This window comes from Corapipo altera, unplaced genomic scaffold (assembly GCF_003945725.1).
Source record: "Corapipo altera isolate COAL_440 unplaced genomic scaffold, ASM394572v1 2, whole genome shotgun sequence".
In the NCBI taxonomy this organism is placed as follows: Eukaryota; Metazoa; Chordata; class Aves; order Passeriformes; family Pipridae; genus Corapipo; species Corapipo altera.
This window is the reverse complement of record NW_020884890.1, coordinates 3,720,255-3,740,243: the sequence shown is the minus strand read 5'-3', so window position 1 is coordinate 3,740,243 and position 19,989 is coordinate 3,720,255. Positions and strand designations below refer to the sequence as shown.

Below are 19,989 nucleotides of genomic sequence, written 5' to 3'. Positions count from 1 at the left end.
CTTGCAAAATCCTAGCAAAGATAAACCAGTTTTTCAATTTCTCTTGTTGCTTAGATATACTGTTGAATGCTTAATATCAAATATCTTAAGGGAACGACTTTGTTAATTCTCTCATTAAAAGAAGCTTCTGCCACCTCCATTAGTAATTTTCAAGAGGCCCATTAGGAACATACCTTATAAACATTGTTATTTATAATGAGTATGCATTCCCTGTGTGTGTGCACTTAGTGTTGGACTTGACCTTGTTAGGTTTACGGATGGATCTGATGATCTTAAAGGTCTTTTCCAACCTAAATGATTCTATGATTCTGTTTACACATTGTGTTAAGAATGAGATTTCATCCCTACGTGAAACTAAATATTTTTCTGTGTTACATATTTCATGTGCTGATAGTGCATGTTTGACATCTATGGAATATTTACAAGAAAAATTTATTTATTGAATTTGAATTCATAAGGTCTAGGATTAAGTAAAATGCCGTACTACTGAACAGATAATTGCATTCAGACCCTTTGATATTGTGAGTCATACAAATTAATTTATTGTCACTATTCACAGGTCCAATTATTTTGCTATTATATATAATATATTTAAAAAAACTAGTAAAAGAACACTCGTATATCTGGACATGCATTCTGGGTTTCATATTCTGGGCAATTAGTTTTTTCAGATAGACATTTTTTCTTGTGCTTCCCAGCTCCCTAAAAGAGTATAATCATATCCTGTATTAAAGGCCTGAAGACATTTTTCTAATAACTGAATATTTCCAGAGGCTGTTATCTAGTCTTGAAGCTTAATGGGACACCTGACTGCAGTGAGTTGACCCTGGCTAGATGCCAGATACTCACTAAAGCCACTCTCTCACTCCCCTGTAGACAGAGGAGAGAAAATATAACGAAAAGTCCATGAGTTGAGATAAGGACCAGAAGAGATCATTCACCGATCACTGTTACAAGGTAAAACAGATGCAAAGCGGGGATATTGATTAAATTTATTACTGGCAGAATCGGAGCAGGAGAATGAGAAGTAAAATAAATCTTAAAACACCTGCCCCTCTTCCAAGCTCTACCTCCTCCTACCTAGTGGTGCACAGAGATGGGAAATGGGGGTTACGATCAGTTGTTGTTTCCACTGCTACTCAGAGAGAGGAGTCCTTCCCCTGCTCCTGTGGGGTTCCTCCCATGGGAGACAGTTCTTCACAGACTTCTCCAGTGTGAGTCCATCTCACAGGCAACTGTTCTTCACAAACTGTTGCAACATGGGTCATTTTTCCAGCAGGTGCAGTCCTTCAGGCACAAATCGTGCCGATGTGTGTCCCTGACAGGGTCACAAGGCCTACCAGGAAACCAGCTCCAGTGTGGGCTCCTCATTCCACAGGTCCTGAGGTCCCTGCCAGGCCCTTACTCCAGCACGGACCTCCCATGGGGTCACAACCTTCTTTGGGCATCCACTTGTTCCTGTGTGGGTCTCCTCCATGGGCTGCAGGTAGAGCTCTGCACTCCCGTGGTCCTCTAGGGGCTATAGAGGGACAACCTGCTCCACTATGGTCTGCACCACGGGCTGCAGAGGAACCTCAGCTCTGGTCCTCCCTCTCCTTCTCCACTGACCTTGGTGTCTACACTGTTGTTCACATGTTCTCACTCTGCTCTTCTCTGGGTACAATTTTCATATGCACAATAACTTCATTTTTCCTTCTTAAATATGTTATCGCAGAGGCTTTACTATTATTCCTGATTGGCTTGGCCATGGCTAGCAGCATGTTTGTCCTGGAGTGGGCGGGCATTGGCTCCACCAGACCTGGGGGAAGCTTCTGGCAGCTTCTCACAGAAACCATCCCTGTAGCCCCCCTCACTACCGAAACCTGGCCACAGAAACCCAATACATTGACCTATCACTTTTTCTTAGGCTCCAGAAAATGTATTTGCACTCTGACTCCCTATTGGGAATGATTCTTGGCCTGACCTCCCACAAATTGTCCTAAAGAACTAATGGTTAAACTACAACTTGGTAATGGTTCCAAAAACAAACCTAACAGTTTAACAGTATAGAAGATCAGTGTCTTTTTCCCACTTCCAGAATTGATAACATAAATTGATACTTGATTCTTACTGTAGATATGGACATTGTATCTTACATAGATACACTTCCTGGGCTTCATGGGGATGCCTTCTTATACATAAGTTTCCCCTGCCCTGTGACTAAGTTTCTTGCTTTCTATTAAAATTTGTTATCATGCACAGTTTGTTCTTCTAGACCTTTCTGGAAATGGATCGGAGGGTTTAGGGGTCTTTGGTGGTCTTGTTCCCCCCCTCTTGGGTCTGTCTTTGGTTGACACTCCATGTCTGCTTCTCAACCCACAGTTTATTCTGTGCTGCGTTGTGTTCTTCTTCAGGAGCCAGAACAAGGACATTTGTCCCAGAAAAGTGCTACCCTACCTCTGTATGGCCTCCTTCTGCAGCCACAGCCTGTTCATTCTCACAGAATGTTCTTAACAACAGTCCTTGGTTGACTCCATAGATGTTTGGCTATTGGTGTTTGAGACACACACATTAGCCCCTTACCTTCTGGGCTTCTACAGTAGGGCACAATAAGGACATTAGAACAGCTCCTCTATTGAGACAGGCTGAGAAAGTTGGGGCTGTTAAGCCTAGAGAAGCAAAGGTTGTGTATAGGACCTCATAATAACCTTCCAGTATCTGGAATCCTACAAGGAATACAGAGAGGGGATCTTCATCAGGAACTGCAGTGACAGAACAAGGAGTAATAGGTTCAAAATGAAAGAGAGTAGGTTTGGATTAGATGTTAGGAAGAAATTCTTTACTGTGAGGGTGATGAGACATTGGAACAGGTCGCCCAGAGAAACTGTGAAAGCCCCAACCCTGGCAGTGTTCAAGGTCAGGTTGGACAGGGCTTTGAGCAACCTGGTCTAACAGAAGGTGTCCCTGCCCATGGGAGAGGGGGTTGAAAGTAAATGATATTTACGGTACCTTCCAATGAAAACAATTCTGTGATTCTATGACATCTAGGAGTGTCCAATTATCTTACTCTTTCTTTCTGTCCTGAACTAAAATCATGATGGACTGTAACAGTCAAGAAATCCTTGACTAATATGGCTTCTTAAGAATTAACAAATCAGGTTAATACTTTCTCTAGTTCAGTATCGAAGCCAATTCAATGAACCTAAATTATCTGGAGTTGGCAAAAATGAATTTTCTTTCCAAGATTTATGCTAGTTTTCACACAGAATGTTCTAAATTCCTTTGCTCTAATTAGGGATCAATTTTGTTGAATACAGCAGAGTTTAACTCTTTGAATATGTTTGAAAAGTAGTTCTGGTATAGTTCACATTTAATTCACAGATTTGTCTTTATTTTCAAGTAGTGTGGAGAGATAAGAGAGGATTTTTAAAGCGAAGCAGTGAAGCTACCTGATATCACTACCTGATATTCATGTTATTCTTCATTTGGGAGTTTTACTGCACACTAGCTTCATACATATGGATCAATCATCCATTAGTCACTCAAGTGCACTAAATCAGACTGCTCAAATTACCAGGGTATTACTCTGCTCTCCATTGCTGGCAAAATCCTGGCAAGAATACTCTTGAACAGACTAATACCCACTATAGCAGAAGGAATCCTACCTGAAAGTCAGTGTGGTTTCAGAGCCAACAGGAGTACCACAGACATGGTATTTGTTCTCAGACAACTGCAAGAGAAGTGTAGGGAACAGAACAAAGGTCTTTATGTAACCTTTGTCGACTTCACCAAGGCTTTTGATACTGTGAGCAGAAAAGGTCTGTGGCAGATTTTGGAACATTTAGGTTGTCCCCCCAAGTTCCTTAAAATGATCATCTCACTCCATGAGGATCAGCACAGCCAAGTCAGATATGGCAACACACTTTCTGAGCCCTTTTTAATTAAGAATTTTAATTAAGACTTCTACCCTATTCACAGTCTTCTTTAGCATGATGCTCCAAAGGGCCATGGCAGACCTCGATGATCAGGACGGTATCTACATTCGATATTGTACTGATGGAAGTTTATTCAATCTAAGGCGACTGAAGGTCCACACCAAGACCTTAAACCATCTTTTCTGGGAGCTGCTCTGTGCTGATGACGCCACCCTTGTTGCTCACACAGAAGCAGCTCTGCAGCGTTTAACATCCTGCTTTGCAGAGGCTGTTGAGCTCTTTGGGTTGAAAGTCAGCTTAAAGAAGACAGAAGTTCTCTATCAACCAGCACCTCAGGAAGTCCTCCATCATCCCCATATCACCATTGGCCAATCAGAGCTCAAATCAGTCCAGTAGTTTAACTACCTAGGTAGCCTCATCTCCTCAGATGGTAAAATTGATGGGGAGATAGACAACAGGTTAGCAAAGGCATATAGTGCTTTTGGAAAACTCCATAAAAGAGTATGGCGTAATAAACACTTGAAGAAAAGCACCAAGGTCAGTGTTTACAAAGCCATAGTGTTGTCTACTCCCTTATACGGATCCGAATCATGAGCTGTCTACTGCCACCACCTGCATCTCCTAGAACGCTTCCATCAACTCTACCTCCGTACAATCCTAAACATCCACTGGTCAGATTATGTGACCAGTACATCTGTTCTAGAGCAAGCACCAGTCACAAGTATTGAGGCCACATTAATGAGAACACAGCTGCGATGGGCAGGGCGTGTCTCCAGGATGAAGGACCACTGTCTCCCTAAGATCTTGCTTTATGGTGAACTTGCCATTGGCTCCCGCATGAGAGGAACCCCGAAGAAAAGATACAAGGACTCCCTGAAACAACATCTCAGCCTTGGCCATATTGATCACCATAACTGGTCTACTCTGGCCTCAAATCGAGAGGCCTGGAGACACACCATCTACAATGCTGCTGTCTCCTTTGAGAACACACGCAGGATCACTCTCAAGGAGAAAAGGCAACGCAGAAAGAACCGTGTCTTGCAGAATACACCATCTAAGGAGTCTTTCTGTTGTGCTTTCTGCAATCGGATATGTCTGTCACGTATAAGCTTCATAAGCCACCAGTGTGCCTGTAACAAATGTGGATAGAGCCTTCCAAAATCTTTGTTCGCGAAGCCCAGCCATGATTGCACTAGGTACATTCCTAAAGTGTTTCTTTCAGGTTTGTTTCATCAGAGGATTCTCTTGTTTTGAGATTGCTACATTACGTGAACTAAAGCATGCTAAGAAGAGATGATTTTGAGTTAGCTTCAGAAGTTTATTTTTGATTTTAATGAAAAGTTTATTTCAAATGCCCTCATGAAATACATGATATAGGAACTCAAAAACCTCAAAGAAATGGAAACAACTTCCTTGTGAGACGAAGAAGAGAGGTAAGCACTGATCTCTTCTCTGAGGTGACCAGTGACAGGACCCAAGGGAATGGCCTGAAGTTATGTCAAGAGAGGTTTATGTTGGATATCAGAAAAAGATTCTTCACCCATATGATAGACTGAAATACTGTTCAGGTCTTAAACATTGCCAAAATCATAGAAAGACTTTTTGTTAAACTGCAAAAAACCAACTGCCTGTCTGGGACCACTGAAGCATATGCATCAGCATATACTGGGACCCCCTTCCAGCATATGCATCCTGACTGGAATTTGGACTGTGATGGGAACTTGAGATAAGACTACTGTCCAATTCTATCAGGTTTAGGGAGAAGTAAACAAGCCTCAGCGGGTGAAGGATGAGACGAGTTTTAGGTGTGTGATAGTGAAATCTCTCCACACAAAACAGGAGTAAATGCCCTCACTCTGGGAAGACCAAATACACACAGCATATTCATGTGAGAGGCAGCTGAGAAAGGTTCATAAACCATCAGAGAGATCCCAAAGTGCCCCCAGACTCATTCCTTAGGTCTTCCACCGTCAGGGGACTGCATGTGATCCAACTGAGGCAACAAATTCAGAGTCTGTTGCAAGACACTGCAAAGCTTCCCCCTGCCAGGGGAGGTTCCTGGCATCTCCTGAACGTATATTTATCCATTGGACTCTATGTTTGTGGGACTCTCACCACCAAAAAGACCCTGATCCATGGGACACCAGCAGACTCCACAAAGTGGTTATACATTTTCTATCTAATCTCTCTGTCACTCTCTTTCTTCCTCCTACCCCCTTCTTTTTCCAATTTCTTTCTATCTTTCTCTTTCTGCCTCAGTTTACTGTTAAATACTATTGACTTTGGTATATGGTCTCATTTGCACCTTAATTCGGGCAGAGACCTTTCTAATAATTTTAATAACCAGATCATAACAACCCAGATGGTGGTTGGGCACTGTAACAGGCTCTCCAGGGAAGCGGTCACAGCACCAAGCCTGACAGAGTTCAAGCCTCTGGATGATACTCTCAGGTACATTTTGTGACTCTTGGGGATGCTCCTGTGCAGGGCACAGGAGTTTCACTTCCAACTCAGCACATTCTGTGATCCTGTGATATTAATTTTATATACAATAAGAAAATAGAGTAAAATTTCTTTTGTATTTAGAATCCTCTTACAGTTTTATGTTGCCCATCATAATTTTCATGCATTCTCCTTGAAAATCATGTTTCCATTTTTAAAAAGTTTGTACATCCTTTGCTGGCATGACTAAATATTTTCAAAGGTTAGACACCAAAAGTAAAGGTAACGTGGTGATGGACAAGAGAAATGTGTATCCTGTTCTAGGTCCACCTCTCTTCATTTCATTCTTCATATACCACTAATCAGAGGGAATATAACTGAAGTACACACTCCACAAGTTTCAATGAATGTCAATGCCCTTTATCATCATCCCCGATGGTCATTTTCAGGACCTTGTTCTACGATTGCGCTATAACTAATAAAGGCTATAAGAATGTTTCTTGTCCATTTTTGTGGACCTTGTCTTGTCAAGTACGGCAGTGTTAGAGGAAAAAACACATTTAAAACCACTTCTGCCTTATGTCTTTCAATACAATGGTAGTGCAATTAACTAAATATGACACATAAATTAGTATGTAGATTAAGAAATATTAGAGAGGAAGTTTATCACAAGAGCACAGTGTGTTCTTTAGCAATTTCCATTGCTAATATTTCTAGCAATGTTCTTTCCCCCAGGCACCATAAGCATCACTAGTGAATACAGCAAACTTGTGAAATTCAGCAGAGTGAAGTCAGTGGGACTAGACAGAATGTCATTCTCAGTAGCTCATGAAATTATCCTTTTCTTCTGTAGTTTCTATTGCAACCAGAGTTTTCACTGAAAATGTGAATATGATCCACTCTGACACTGCATCACAACTGAACATTCATTATTAGAATGTCTGTTGCTTATGAAGGCTCTCTGTTAGGATTTTGATTATTGCTGTCGTTTTCAAGATTTATTATCGGTTTTGATACTGTTACTTGCTCTTTGAATTCTTTTCTTTCCTCTAGTTTTCATATGAATATATGTTTTCACATTCAACCTACCAGAGTCTGTGATGTTTTTACTTGAGTGATTTATGGGAAATTGCAGATTCTAAGGTCTACTTCTTGCTTTCCTTCTCACACCCTTAAATTTAGACATCAGTTTCTTTTTATCTATTTTCAAGCCCTGATTAATGATACATATTTTTTAATCTATGTCTAACACATTATCCTTATAAAATCTCTGCTTTTTCTATGAGTGCTTAACACCACTGCCCTCTTTTAAGTATTCTTTTAACAAATTAATTGCATTAGTAGTTTCTTTTTTAGAAACTGAGGACAACTTGACTTTTTCCTTTTACTTTTGTTCGTTCTGCAGGCATTTTGAATCTGGGTACATGATGGCCCCTGCTAGACAGACACTTTTCAATTCTCAATCAGGACATGTAAATAACTATAATCACATCAAAGGTTGATTTGTCTTTGGTGTTTTCCAACCTACTGCTCCATGAAACAGTCAGAGATACTACAGAGAAAGTTCATCTTTATTTAAACTGTGTTGTGCTATTTGCCTAAGGTACATCGTAGCTACAATCTCCCATTACCTGTTAGTATTCTGTACTCACAGACTCTTTCACCTCAGAAGGTCGCAGTCATGGTCACAGTCATAGTCAGGGGCTTCATCATGAACTTACAGAAAGAAAATTACAGTAAAGACAAGATGTGAAAAGAATGTTTATTTATTTATTTATTTATTTATTTATTTATTTAGGTGAAACCATACCACTTGAAATATTTGCTATAATCTGGAAGGGACCCATAAGGATCATTGAGTCCAACCCTCAGACCTGCTCAGGACCATTCTCAAGAGTCACACCATGTGCCTGAGAGAATTGTCCAAATGCTTCTTGAACTCTGTCAGGCTTGGTGCTGTGACCACTTCCTTGGAGAGTCTATTCCAGTGCCCAACCACCCTCTGGGTGAAGAACCTTTTTCTAATATCCAACCTAAACCTCCCCTGACACAACTTCAGGCCATTCCCTCAGGTCCTGTTTCTGGTCACCTCAGAGAAGAGATCAGTGCCTGCTCCTTCTCTTCCCCTCATGAGGAAGTTGTGGACTGCAATGAAGTCTGCCCTCAGTCTCCTGACTTCTCCAGGTTGAACAAACCAAGTGACCTCAGTCGCTCCTCATATGGTTTCCTCTCAAAGCCCTTTACCATCTTCATTGCCCTCCTTTGAATGCTCACTAAGAGCTTAATATCTTTTTTCTATTGCGGTGCCCAAAACTGCACACAATATTCAAGGTGAGGCTGGATCAGTGCAGAGCAGAGCAGCACAATCACCTCCCATGACCGGCTGGTGATGCTTTTCCTGATGCCCCCCAGGACACAGTTGGTCCTCCTGGCTGCCAGGGTACTGCTGACTCAGATTCAACCTGCCATGAACCAGGACCCCCAGGTCCCTTTCCATGGCACTGCTTTCCGGCATCTCATTCCCCAGTCTGTATGTGCATCTGCCCCATCCCAGGTGGAGAATCCTGCACTTTCCCTTGTGGAACTTCATATGGTTGTTAATTACCCAGTCCTATAATTTATCGAGGTCTCTCTGCAGGGCCTTCCTGCCTTTGAGGGAGTCAACAGCTCCTGCAAGTTTAGTATCATCTGCCAACTTTCTTAGTATCCCTTCCAGTCCTGCTTCCAAGTCATTTGTGAAGATGTTGAAGAGCACAGGGCCTAAGATGGAGCTTTCAGGAACCCCAGTAGTGACAGGTCACCAATCTGGTGTTACCCCTTTCCCTATAACTCTTTGTGTTCTACCCATGAACCAATTGGTTACCCACCCACCACATGATGCTTATCCAGCTGTGTACTGGACATTTTGTCCAGAAGGAACCTGTGAGAGACAGCATCGAGAGCTTTACTGAAATTCAAAAAGATTACATCAACTGGCTTTCCTTGATCAGCTAGGTGGGTTACCTTGTCATCAAAGGAAACCAGGCTTGATAAGCAGGACTTTCCGCTCTTGAAACCGTGCTGGCTGTGACCAATGACTGCACTGTCTTTCAGGTGGTTTTCAATACTTCCAGGATAATCTTCTCCACAATTCTATCAGGCACTAAAGTGAGACTGAGAGGTCTGTAGTTTCCAGGGTCCTTCTTGCCCTTCTTGAAAACTGGGACAGTATTCACCAGCTTCCAGTCAGCCGGGACATCTCCAGATTCCCAAGGCCACTTAAAAGTCATCGAGAGGGGTTTTGCGATGAAATCAGCCAGCTCTTTGAGGATTCTGGGTTGAATCCCATCAGGTCCCATAGATTTGTCAGGATCCAGCTGGAGCAGCAGATCCTGCATAATTTCAGGGTTGACTGGGATTTAATCATTCTCCCAGTCATGGTCCTCCAGCTCAGGGCACTGAGACCCCCTTGGTCTGTCATCCATGTTGAAGGCAGAGGCAAAGAAAGCATTAAACACCTCTGCCTTTTCTCTGTCCCTGATTGTGAGGTGCCCATCCTCATCCTGTAATGGACTGATGACATTTCTATACTGACTATGCCATTAATATATTTGAAAGAAACTCTTTTTGTTGTCCCTTACATTTCTGGCCAGCTTCAGAGTTTTGACTGCACAAATTTTCTCCCTACAGCTGCAAGTAGTCTCTCTGAATTCTTCCCATGTCACTTGACATTACTTCCACTGGGCATCCACCTTCATTTTTTGCCTTATCTCCAAGAGAAGATTCCTGTTCAGCGAAGACAGCCTTCTACCCCTCCTACTTGACTTCTGACATTTGGGTAATCATGGTATAAGTTCAAGTACCAACTGTACATGCAGCATAACCCAAGTGAAGACCAAGAGTGAGAACCTGAGCTTAAATGCAGCTCCTGAGGAAGGCGAGGGACACTTTGCAAGCCCCCCAACAACAGCCTCTCAGTTCTTTTTAAATCACTTTGATCCAAGGTTTTAATTGTGTCCTACCAGAGTTTGTCAAACACAGGCAGTAATTCAAAAAAGTGTGCATGTGACATGTGAGAAGGTGCAAAGAGATGGTCCATTCCTAACCAAAACATGGTAACATGATGTTCCTAAACATTTTCTGTTTTATCCTCTTCTTTGACAGATTTTTTTTCCCCTGGAAGGTCATTGGAGTTATATATCTTCAGTGGGCATTTCTCCACTCTCACTTATAATATACTGTATTTTTGTCATTAGTATGTCTTACTCGTTATTAATAGAAAGAACACATAATCTTTAAGATGCTGGACTTGAAAACAAATAACTTGGGATTCATTTTTGCTTTTAAATTACTTTCCTGAAATTCTGCATAAACCTAACTGTTTTAGTTCTACAATAGTACAAAACAGAGCATTGTTTTGCTTTTCACCCAACCTAATGTAACTTTAAGAGTTAGATTTTCTTCAAGTATCTGTGTGTCCATACAATTACCAGTCTTGAACTTTTCTTAGTCTTCATCAATTACATGGAACCAGTTGAGATAGGAAGATTTTCTCCTTGCCTAAAGCAGACCTAAGGTATGAAAGTTGTCAAAATCACTTCAAATTTCATCTTATCACATTTTTTATCTCATGATATGGCATCAGTACTTTGCAGTTATTTAATTTCTTGGCTGATTTTCTATGTAAGGTATGCTAATATTTTAACTCTATTTCATATATGGCTTTTTACTTTTTATGCTCTTCACTCTATAACTTTTTCCTTCATGATTTTATTGCTGAATAAACAATCTCTTAGTATTTCTTTTCTATCTTCCCCTGTGTTTTTTCTTCCATTGCTTTTACAGGTTGATTTTGTTTATTTAATATTATTAATTATAGTGCTCCCATAATAATTTTTTTGGCAGCATGAAGACTAATAATGATTTTTGTGAAGAGTATGAACTATTAAAATGCTACCAGTAATTTATTTTAAAATAGTCCAGATTTACCCCATACAAATATTGTGAGGAAACGCATTTTCTTTACCAGTAAAATTTAAACCTATATGTGATACCATAATGATGCATAATTACATGAATGAAGGGCAAAATGTAAGCGGGCAAGAACTCTTCTGCATTAAACATGCAATAGCTTTCTTTTTGAAGTATCTAAAAAGAAAAATAACCTTTTATAAAGGCCTATTTTAGTACCAACTGAGAAAATCTCATTATGAAATAGGTATGAAAAGATGGGCTGCTGAATGTAGGATTTCTAAATATGCAGTAATATAGAGCATAGACTTTTATACCTGATAATAGTGACAGATGTAATAGCAGCTATAATGAATCTAATAGTTCAAGACTGCTACCTGAAAAAAAAAAAATACTAAATGATCCAAACTACACATTTGATAGACCATTATCTAATGGTATCATTGCACATCATGAGATTCTGAAGATAACAGAATGGTCTCAAAATAGAAAGACAATGAGTATTCAGCAACAAGGGTAGTAGTTTTCTTGCAGATCCATGTCCTTTCTTTCTTTCTATGGGGAGTTAACTCCCAGGGGTGGAAATGCAGAGAGAGAGAGAGAAAATTAGAAATTAACATACTTGCCTGACTCTGGAGCTATGTGGTTGGAGTACTGAAACTCTTTGAAGGCAGAATTGAGATTCAGTAATTAAATCAAAACAGAAGCTATTCTGGGAGAAGGATCAAACCCTGGTTCCTACCCCTTCTGAGTTTAATATTCTAAAACTTGAGTCTGCTGTTATTACTACTAGTTAGTCATAGTCCACACTTTTCTGGTATCTTCAAATACTTAAGTGGTGCTGATCATTCTGCTGCACAAAGGTCATTGGGATAGGTTCACATGCTCAGCAATTTACTAATCAGATGTAGCTAAATTTTAGATGTTTTCATCCCAATTTAGGTGACAATGGGAGAGACCGAATGCTACTCTTCGATAGTATCCTATAATTTGCAGCAGCTTCTTGAGTCTTTTAATATTCTTCAACTAAAGTTTTCCTCAAACAGTATCTTTTCTGTCCTGCTTTGATCTTTCAGAATAGTCCAAAGTATGGTCCAAAATACTCTTGAAGTACATGGGAGAAGAGGAGGACATTTAAGGAAATCATGTACTTCAGTCAGTATCATAATCCACATGCACTTTAGCGGTAGACCAGGTACATGTAGGCATAGAAAAATATGTATCCACATGTGTTTCCATGTGCTGTGCAAAAATGAGAAAAATGTGAAAAAATTTCAAACTATAAATACTATTTTTTATTTTTATTAAATGTCTTTCCTTGTAGGATAGATTTTATTCTTTCAAATAATTTTCTCATATGTAAATGTCAGGATAGAAACCACTATCTTAAAGTGCCAGATAAGTACAGCGAGAGGAAAAAGAGTAAAAGTGAGAAAAAACATTATATTTAAGACAAATTAAACTTTTACTAACGTAAAGCTACGGAAAATTTCTAAAGTATTAAACATAATATGTTTTCATCATTTTTAGTATGACTCCAAGAAAAAACTTACTTATATATAATCTTATTTTGGTTTTCTTTCTCTAATCACTCATGTCCTTGCAATAAAAAATTGCTAGATATATTCAAGGGACAAAAAAGGCTAATCTATAAATTGAACAGTTATGGAGGCCTGTAGTCTGTTGTCTTTAACTGTGATACATAAAAACATCAAGCATATGATTAAGATATGCACTTTGAAAAGTAAGGATTTAATGAAGTGTTTTGCTGAGTGTGCATGAACAGAAAAGTGTTGAGGATTGCTTGCATGTTTTCTTCATAAAGCCAGAATTCTCAGGCCTATGTCTTCAGAATATCTACTTTTATCATAAACTAATAAATCATTATTAGGAAAGTAATTATGGTTAAAACTTATGAGTAGAGCTTAGATGTTCCTAGTTTTGCCACAGATGTCCTATCTTAACTTGAATAACATTTTTTGGGAACACAGGGAGGGAATATGGAAAGTATGTTTTTAAACTCTTTCTCTTCTGCACGCAAGCACAATGAAATGTACTAAATAAAAATCAAATCTTTAGCAGGAGTAAAAATAGGAAAAATCTGACTTTTGTTAAAGTGTTATAGTTCTGATCAGTTAATTGGACTTTAGTTTTCCATTAGAGTAATTAGATGTTGCCCTTGCTTTGTTGTACATTTTCTGTACTTGTAATGAGGATTTAATATTCAAATGTATTTGATGCGAAAACAAATATTTTCCTCTCTTTGAATTCCTAGGCTGCCATGAAAAATACTCGAGAACTTTAAGGAAAAAGTGTTCTGAAACTATTCTCAGTAATGAAGGAGGTGTGAAAGATAACTTCCCTTTGCCAGGTAAAATGATGACTACAAAATCAGCAGTTCCCATGTTAGTGTGGTTTCTTCAACTCTGCGCTGTAAATGGGCAGGTAATATGTGAGAGACAAATGACAGCTGAATGGAGAGTGGAACCAAAACCTACTGTAATCAAATGGACACCAAGGGCAAATATCTGCTCAGACTTTTACACCGAATGCTGGAATATGAATAAAAGTATTACTGGGGAAATCTTGGGAGGACAAAACCTCAGTATCCCTCAGATATGCCCCTTACAACTTCAATTAGGTGATAGTCTCTTCATCGCTTCTGAGCCATCCTTTCAGTCCTACGGAATGAATTTGGTAAATGTCTCCAAGGAAGAATTTATTAACTGCCCTAAAGCTGCTTTTCTGCAAGAACAGTTGATTTTTGTTTGCCAGATAAGAGGACTTCACCAAGTTGACCCTAACTGGCTTGGTGTTGGAACTCATTACTTTGCAGAACTTCATAAGAGAGGTCCCCTATTGTGCAATATGGGCCTTCGTCTGAACGTAACTGTGAAGCAGCAGTTTTGCCAACAGTCTCCAAATGCACCATTCTGCTCTGGGCATGGAAAATGTCTAAGCCATGTTTGGGAAAAAGCGTATAACTGCCATTGTTTCTCACACTATTCTGGAACATTCTGCCAGAAGTTTGATATATGCTCCACCAAACCTTGCCACAACAACGCCTCCTGCACTGAGAAATCAGAATTTTCTGGAGATTCTTATGAGTGCACATGTTCTCCAAAATTTTCAGGTATTTCTTTTATCTTCTAGGAATAAATGTTACATGGATCATATATTTTTCTTAATGGATGATAAAACAGTGAGAATATAATTAGCAAGGCTTTTTGATTTTCCACTGCCACTACCACACCTGCACTGAGTCACTTTTACAAATAGTCACTTATGGGAGATTGTGCAAGAATTTGAAGACAATTTGTACTTACTGATATTCATAAGTGCATTGTATAGAAAAACAGAATAAGTTCTTATCATATTTCTTTCCAACTTAAGCATGAGATGTTAAAAAGCACTTGAGAGCTTACAGAAGTAACTGATTTTTTTGTTGTTGTTCAGCAATTTAAATTCTTATACCAAATAACATAAATGGTTTGGAGTAAACTCCCAAAAAATAGTTACTTAACCAAACTGCTGAAAAAAACTAAATGGTTTTATTGAGCATTTCATTCAATCTGCTGAAAAAACCCCTCCATTTTCAGTTTTAAGGACCTTTAAGTTACACTAGGAAATTTTTTAAATCAAAATTTTGTTTTTAATTGAAAGGTCAAACATTTAATTAGAAGAATAAGCAAAGCAAAATACTTAATCTTTTCTTCCAGATTGTTCTGTACCATAAAGTTCCTTTCAAAGGGAATTCATTAAACACACTGTTAGCATCAAATTAAATATTTCACAAAAAAAAAAATCATCTGATTCTATCTAGGAAATATTGCAGTACTTACTCAAAACTCATTGAAGAAACTGAATTTAGTGTTGGGATTGCAATACCAGAGAGTACAGCATGATTAGATAAATTCTTACTCAGCCATTTTCTTCCTTTCAGGGGGTTAAGAAAGAGGATTAAGAAAATAGTATATTATTCCTGGATTCAAACCAATGGAATTTAGGCATGCTTTACAAAGTTCCAGAAATATTAATTCACATCACAAAATGGATTGTTGTAGCTCTTTTTGTACTTGTGGAACAGAATTCTTGCAATGTTCCTTTGTTGGACTGGATTTCTGTGCTCTCGCAATAGTGATGCTATGCTATGAAACATAGCTGATGAATCATGAACAAGTGAGGTTCATAGAACACAGAAATGAAGGTTATGTTGCATAAAGTTTGCTGTAATTTATTTTTAATCGCTTTACAAAGCTTGTAATAATTTAGTTATTAATGCATTTGTTAATAGAAGATTATGCAAGAATGAATGAGTCAATTTTATGAGTACAATATTTTTATAATTACTCAAAGTGTAGTAATATAGTGGAAAAAATTGATGGTATGCAGTATTTTTAATATTTCTGTTATGATTTCTGGGACTGCATAAAACACTTTGAAAATAATAATATCAAAAAGTGTCTGGTACTAATTTAACTGAAATTAATGGAGAAATTCACAAGCAATTCTGTTAAAAGCAATCATCATGCTTAATGTTATCAACAAGCAGTGCTTGAAGTATTCTGTGAACCTATATAGGAAAGTTTTGGGTAGTGCCATAATTTTGTACTAACAGTACTGGTCCCATAAATAAGCTGTATGTAAACAAGAAGAATTAGGAAGATAAACCACCATATATTATGGACATGGCTACACAAGAATAAGGGAGAAAAAGTGCCTCCCATAATATAAAGTCAATTAGAAATTTGAAAAGTTGTTGAACCATCAATAATGTCATAGTAGTAATTCAAGTGGCAAGCATAATTATATGGTATTTAGACCTGTATGCTGAAATAACATTAAAAACTTATAACTGGAACTGTAATTTCCAGAAAGCTGCATATTAAGAAAAATTCTGTCAAATTCCACTACACATGAGAACATCTCTTGTTCTCAGTGCTGGAGGAAGCATTAAGCTTGATTCAGGTTAAAAAGAAAAAAATACTACTGTTTCAGCAGCATTTCTACATTTTAAGATATATGTGAATTCGTGACTATATGGCAGATGAGGTTGAGCACAGTAGCTCCTATAAAAGCAGATTAATATCTTTCTGTCTTGCTTTAGAATTTCAGTAATTTTGGTGAAAACTCATGAACAACATTAACACAAATACCCAACTATCCATCTGCCTATCTGTATTGTAGCTATACATTTGACATTTAAAAATACTTCACCAAAGCCACTAAATATTTTTTAAAATTCAATGTTCATATTATTCCTTTCAAATAGGTAAAAATTGTACAGAAATAGTTGGACAGTGCCAACCATCTACGTGTTTCAATGGCAACTGCGTCAATGTTACTCCAAATACTTTTCTTTGTAACTGTGACAAGGGCTTTACAGGTAAGAAGCACCTTTGTTGCCTGTGGAACAAAAATGATTTTCTGTGTTATAACAATGGTATGAACTTTTGCTTTATTAAAATAGTTATTTTAGATTATTTTTACACAGTTTGCCATGTCCTCAGTTTTTTTTAAGAATAAGTTTTATAAAATAAAGAAATCAGACTTCCATGTGACTATTCCAAAGCACTCATATATTAAAGTGAAATCATACAAATTATAGAAGCTTTTCATATTTGGTACCTTTCACTTACTGGTGGTATAACAAAGGAAGACTCATAACCAATTTCTCCCTGTCTCTTAAAAGCAGAATTTACAAAAATCAGAGCTCTTTCTGATTTGATGATTTGGAATGATCATGACATTTGTATTCATAATTTCAGTATACTCTTAGTAGAAATATAAGATGGAAATAATTCAGAGTCAACAATCTCATGATTTAAGGGTGTGTTATGATTAAAAAGAAGGAAGTTATTTGGTTTATTTTTGATATATTGGACAAATAAGATGTTTTCATGAGAAAAGTTTAATAAAATGTACCTAAAGCCATCCTATTGTAAACAATTTTTGGAGAGTTAGAAGCAGTCAAATTTAAAAACACTATTAATTCTGGGCTTCACAGCAGAAATTGACTGTTGATATAAGAAAAGTAGCAATACTCAGAAGAACATTCTTTAAGAATGAGCTAAGTATAAAGCTAGCTCTTGAATATTCAAAAACAGCAAAACTTTTCAAAATGTCTCTTTCTTGGAAGCATCAATTATCCCTGAAAATCATAGAATATAAACAAATTATTACATTAAGATGAAGAGTTAAAAGAAAAAAGAAAGGCATAAGGGAGTTAAAGGGATCCAAGAACCAAACAAGCCAATCTTTATTTTCATAGTGAAAGACTGAAAATTCTTGTTGATATTTAAGTCTGTATAGAATTATATTTTATAAAAATGGGATAGGCATGCTGAATTTTAAATTCCTAGTAAATGTGTTTGATATTACTCTCCCTTTTCTCCCTCTCCTTCACTGTAGAAGCATCACAGTCAGCATAATTCTGAGAAAACTGAAAAAAACCCCACTTTTTTCCAAAGGAGAAAAGTCCATTAGTAGAGTTTTCTAGAGCTAGTTTTTCCCCTACTCATTGTCCATATCTTTGTAGAAGGCTTACTCTTGTCCTTTCATACAAATTGTGTGGGTACAGTGCTTCTGAAATTTTCCCTACAAAAATCTTTTTTATTCTTGCAATTTTGACCCGATAAGGGAGAAGAGAGGGGGAGACAGGAGAAACACCCTTCCAGATACAGTAAACCAAAACCCATCATGACACAAAAATAGTTCAATAGTCTGAACTAGTGGATGGCAGCAATCATTGCAACCTCCCCTCAAGTAGCTGTAAAGGACTGAGAAGGAGAAAAAGAGACTACTGAATGTGCACTAGCTGCCTTTTTGTTCTCCACCTAGCTAAAAGAAAATAGGGAATCCTTCCTTGTTCCTAAGCATAAGTATCATAGAAGGAGAAGACAGACTTACAGGAATTTAACTCATTTTTTCTTGCTCTGATATAAATTGCCCCTGGTCCTGTTGTAAGAGAAAAGTGTGTAGTATATCAGCACACTTTGCAACAGGACTGGTTGACTAAAACACAGTATAATTTTGCAATTATTTTCTAACCAAATGTAGTTGGTTTAAGTTTGCATTTGTTCCTATGATACTATGTTAAGGTGTTTGCTATCAAAAAGGAAATTTCAACAATAGTTACCTAAAAAAAACAACCTGCATGAAAACAGACATTTTTCTGTTGTTGGTCCATGGTGGTTGTACGATGTTCTCAGAAAAGGTGAGTTGTGTAATTATGAATCTTGTAACCTGACTTGTTATTTTGTCTGAAATTAACAGCAAATTCAAAACACTCTTCTGTTTTGATATTAAACTTTTACACAGAAAACACAAACATAATACAAAGATTGTGCTCATTATGATTAAGATTTTGCAAACTTTGTCATATCTTTTTTCTAAAATGAGGTAAGGCCCTGGCAGCAACTATTTCACATGATCTGAATGAAAATATAAATTTTTCTTGTTACTGTAAATTGATGAGAAGCAAATAAAATTATAATAAAATTATTTTACATTTATATTTACAATTATTATTTGCAAGGTTTTATTCAAAATAGGTAAAGGTTTCTGGGTTCAAACTGTGTTCATAATGATAGAATGGATCTATGGGAGAAGCAGTGTAAATTATGTCAATTATGTGTTTTTATTATATATTAATTGCTTTGTTCATTCACTGAGATCTCAAAACTCTTTTTACTCTTTCCTGAAAGCACATTTTTAACATAACTTAATAGCAAACAGCTAACATTAGGCTTGCCATTATTCTTATGATTGAATACTCCAATTAAGAGCAGTAGTTTTCCATTTGAGCATGTTTTGTTGAATCTGCTCCTTAGGTGGGAAGATGGGACTGATTAAAAACCAAGCCTCTGTAGAGCGCTTGAGATTATTGAGGGTTTTTTTCATATATTCCTATAAGGGAGACATATTTCCTGCCTTCCCCAATGGTCCAATTGGCCTCTTTACAGACCGTAATGAGTTCCCTCCTCACTTGTCCGACAGGAGATACTATAAGAATGAGGTGGTTTTGCTTGGAGCCACTTTGCTAGAAGCTTCCATCATCCAGGTGCTTTAGTTTAAAGTTGTCTGTTCACTTAACCAGTAAATTACACCCAGAGTACTTTGAAAAAGGTCATAATTGTAAAGAGACTTCTCCATATATATATCTGGAGAGAAGAATTTACTGTTTGTACAATTAGTGTTTTAACAGCCTAATAGTTCAATTTGGATAGTAGTAATACTCATAGACCAAATTAATACCCAAAGGCTTACTAATAAGACCTCTAAAACTATTAGAGAAAAAGCTTTCCTACTATCTACTTTTTACTTTGGTATTATGCTCAGCTTGCCAGTGTACTTCATGGTTCCAAAAACAACACATAAATGTCCCTCAAGAAGACAGATCAACAATCGCAGCAAGTCATCAGCATTCTGAGGTCTTCATTGAGAAGAGTGTGACATTGACGCTGGAAGTTTCACACCTGTCAGTCAAGGCACAATCTCAGTCCTCTTTTAAATGTTTCTTCAGAGACAAAACTGAAAGAGGGGAGACAGCAGTCACTGGGTCCAAGCATAGGTATTAATACAAACCAGAAAAATCCTGACCTCTTGCACTGTTAGGTCAGTACAAAGGTTAGTGTGAAAAGATATTCCTGCTACAGAATGCATTTTTGGTGTTTCTCTAGGG

The 19,989-nt window shown here is 37.8% G+C and overlaps 1 protein-coding gene across 1 annotated transcript in view; it reads left to right on the top strand.

Moving 5' to 3' along the window:
• Positions 1-19,989, top strand: part of EYS (eyes shut homolog) — an 853,574-nt gene that overhangs the window by 67,793 nt on the left and 765,792 nt on the right. Inside the window, exons 2-3 of the mRNA XM_027644956.1 lie at positions 13,582-14,439; positions 16,579-16,692. Of these exons, the coding sequence (XP_027500757.1) occupies positions 13,683-14,439; positions 16,579-16,692 (871 nt within the window). The 5' untranslated portion in view covers positions 13,582-13,682. The remainder of the gene's footprint in view (positions 1-13,581; positions 14,440-16,578; positions 16,693-19,989) is intronic.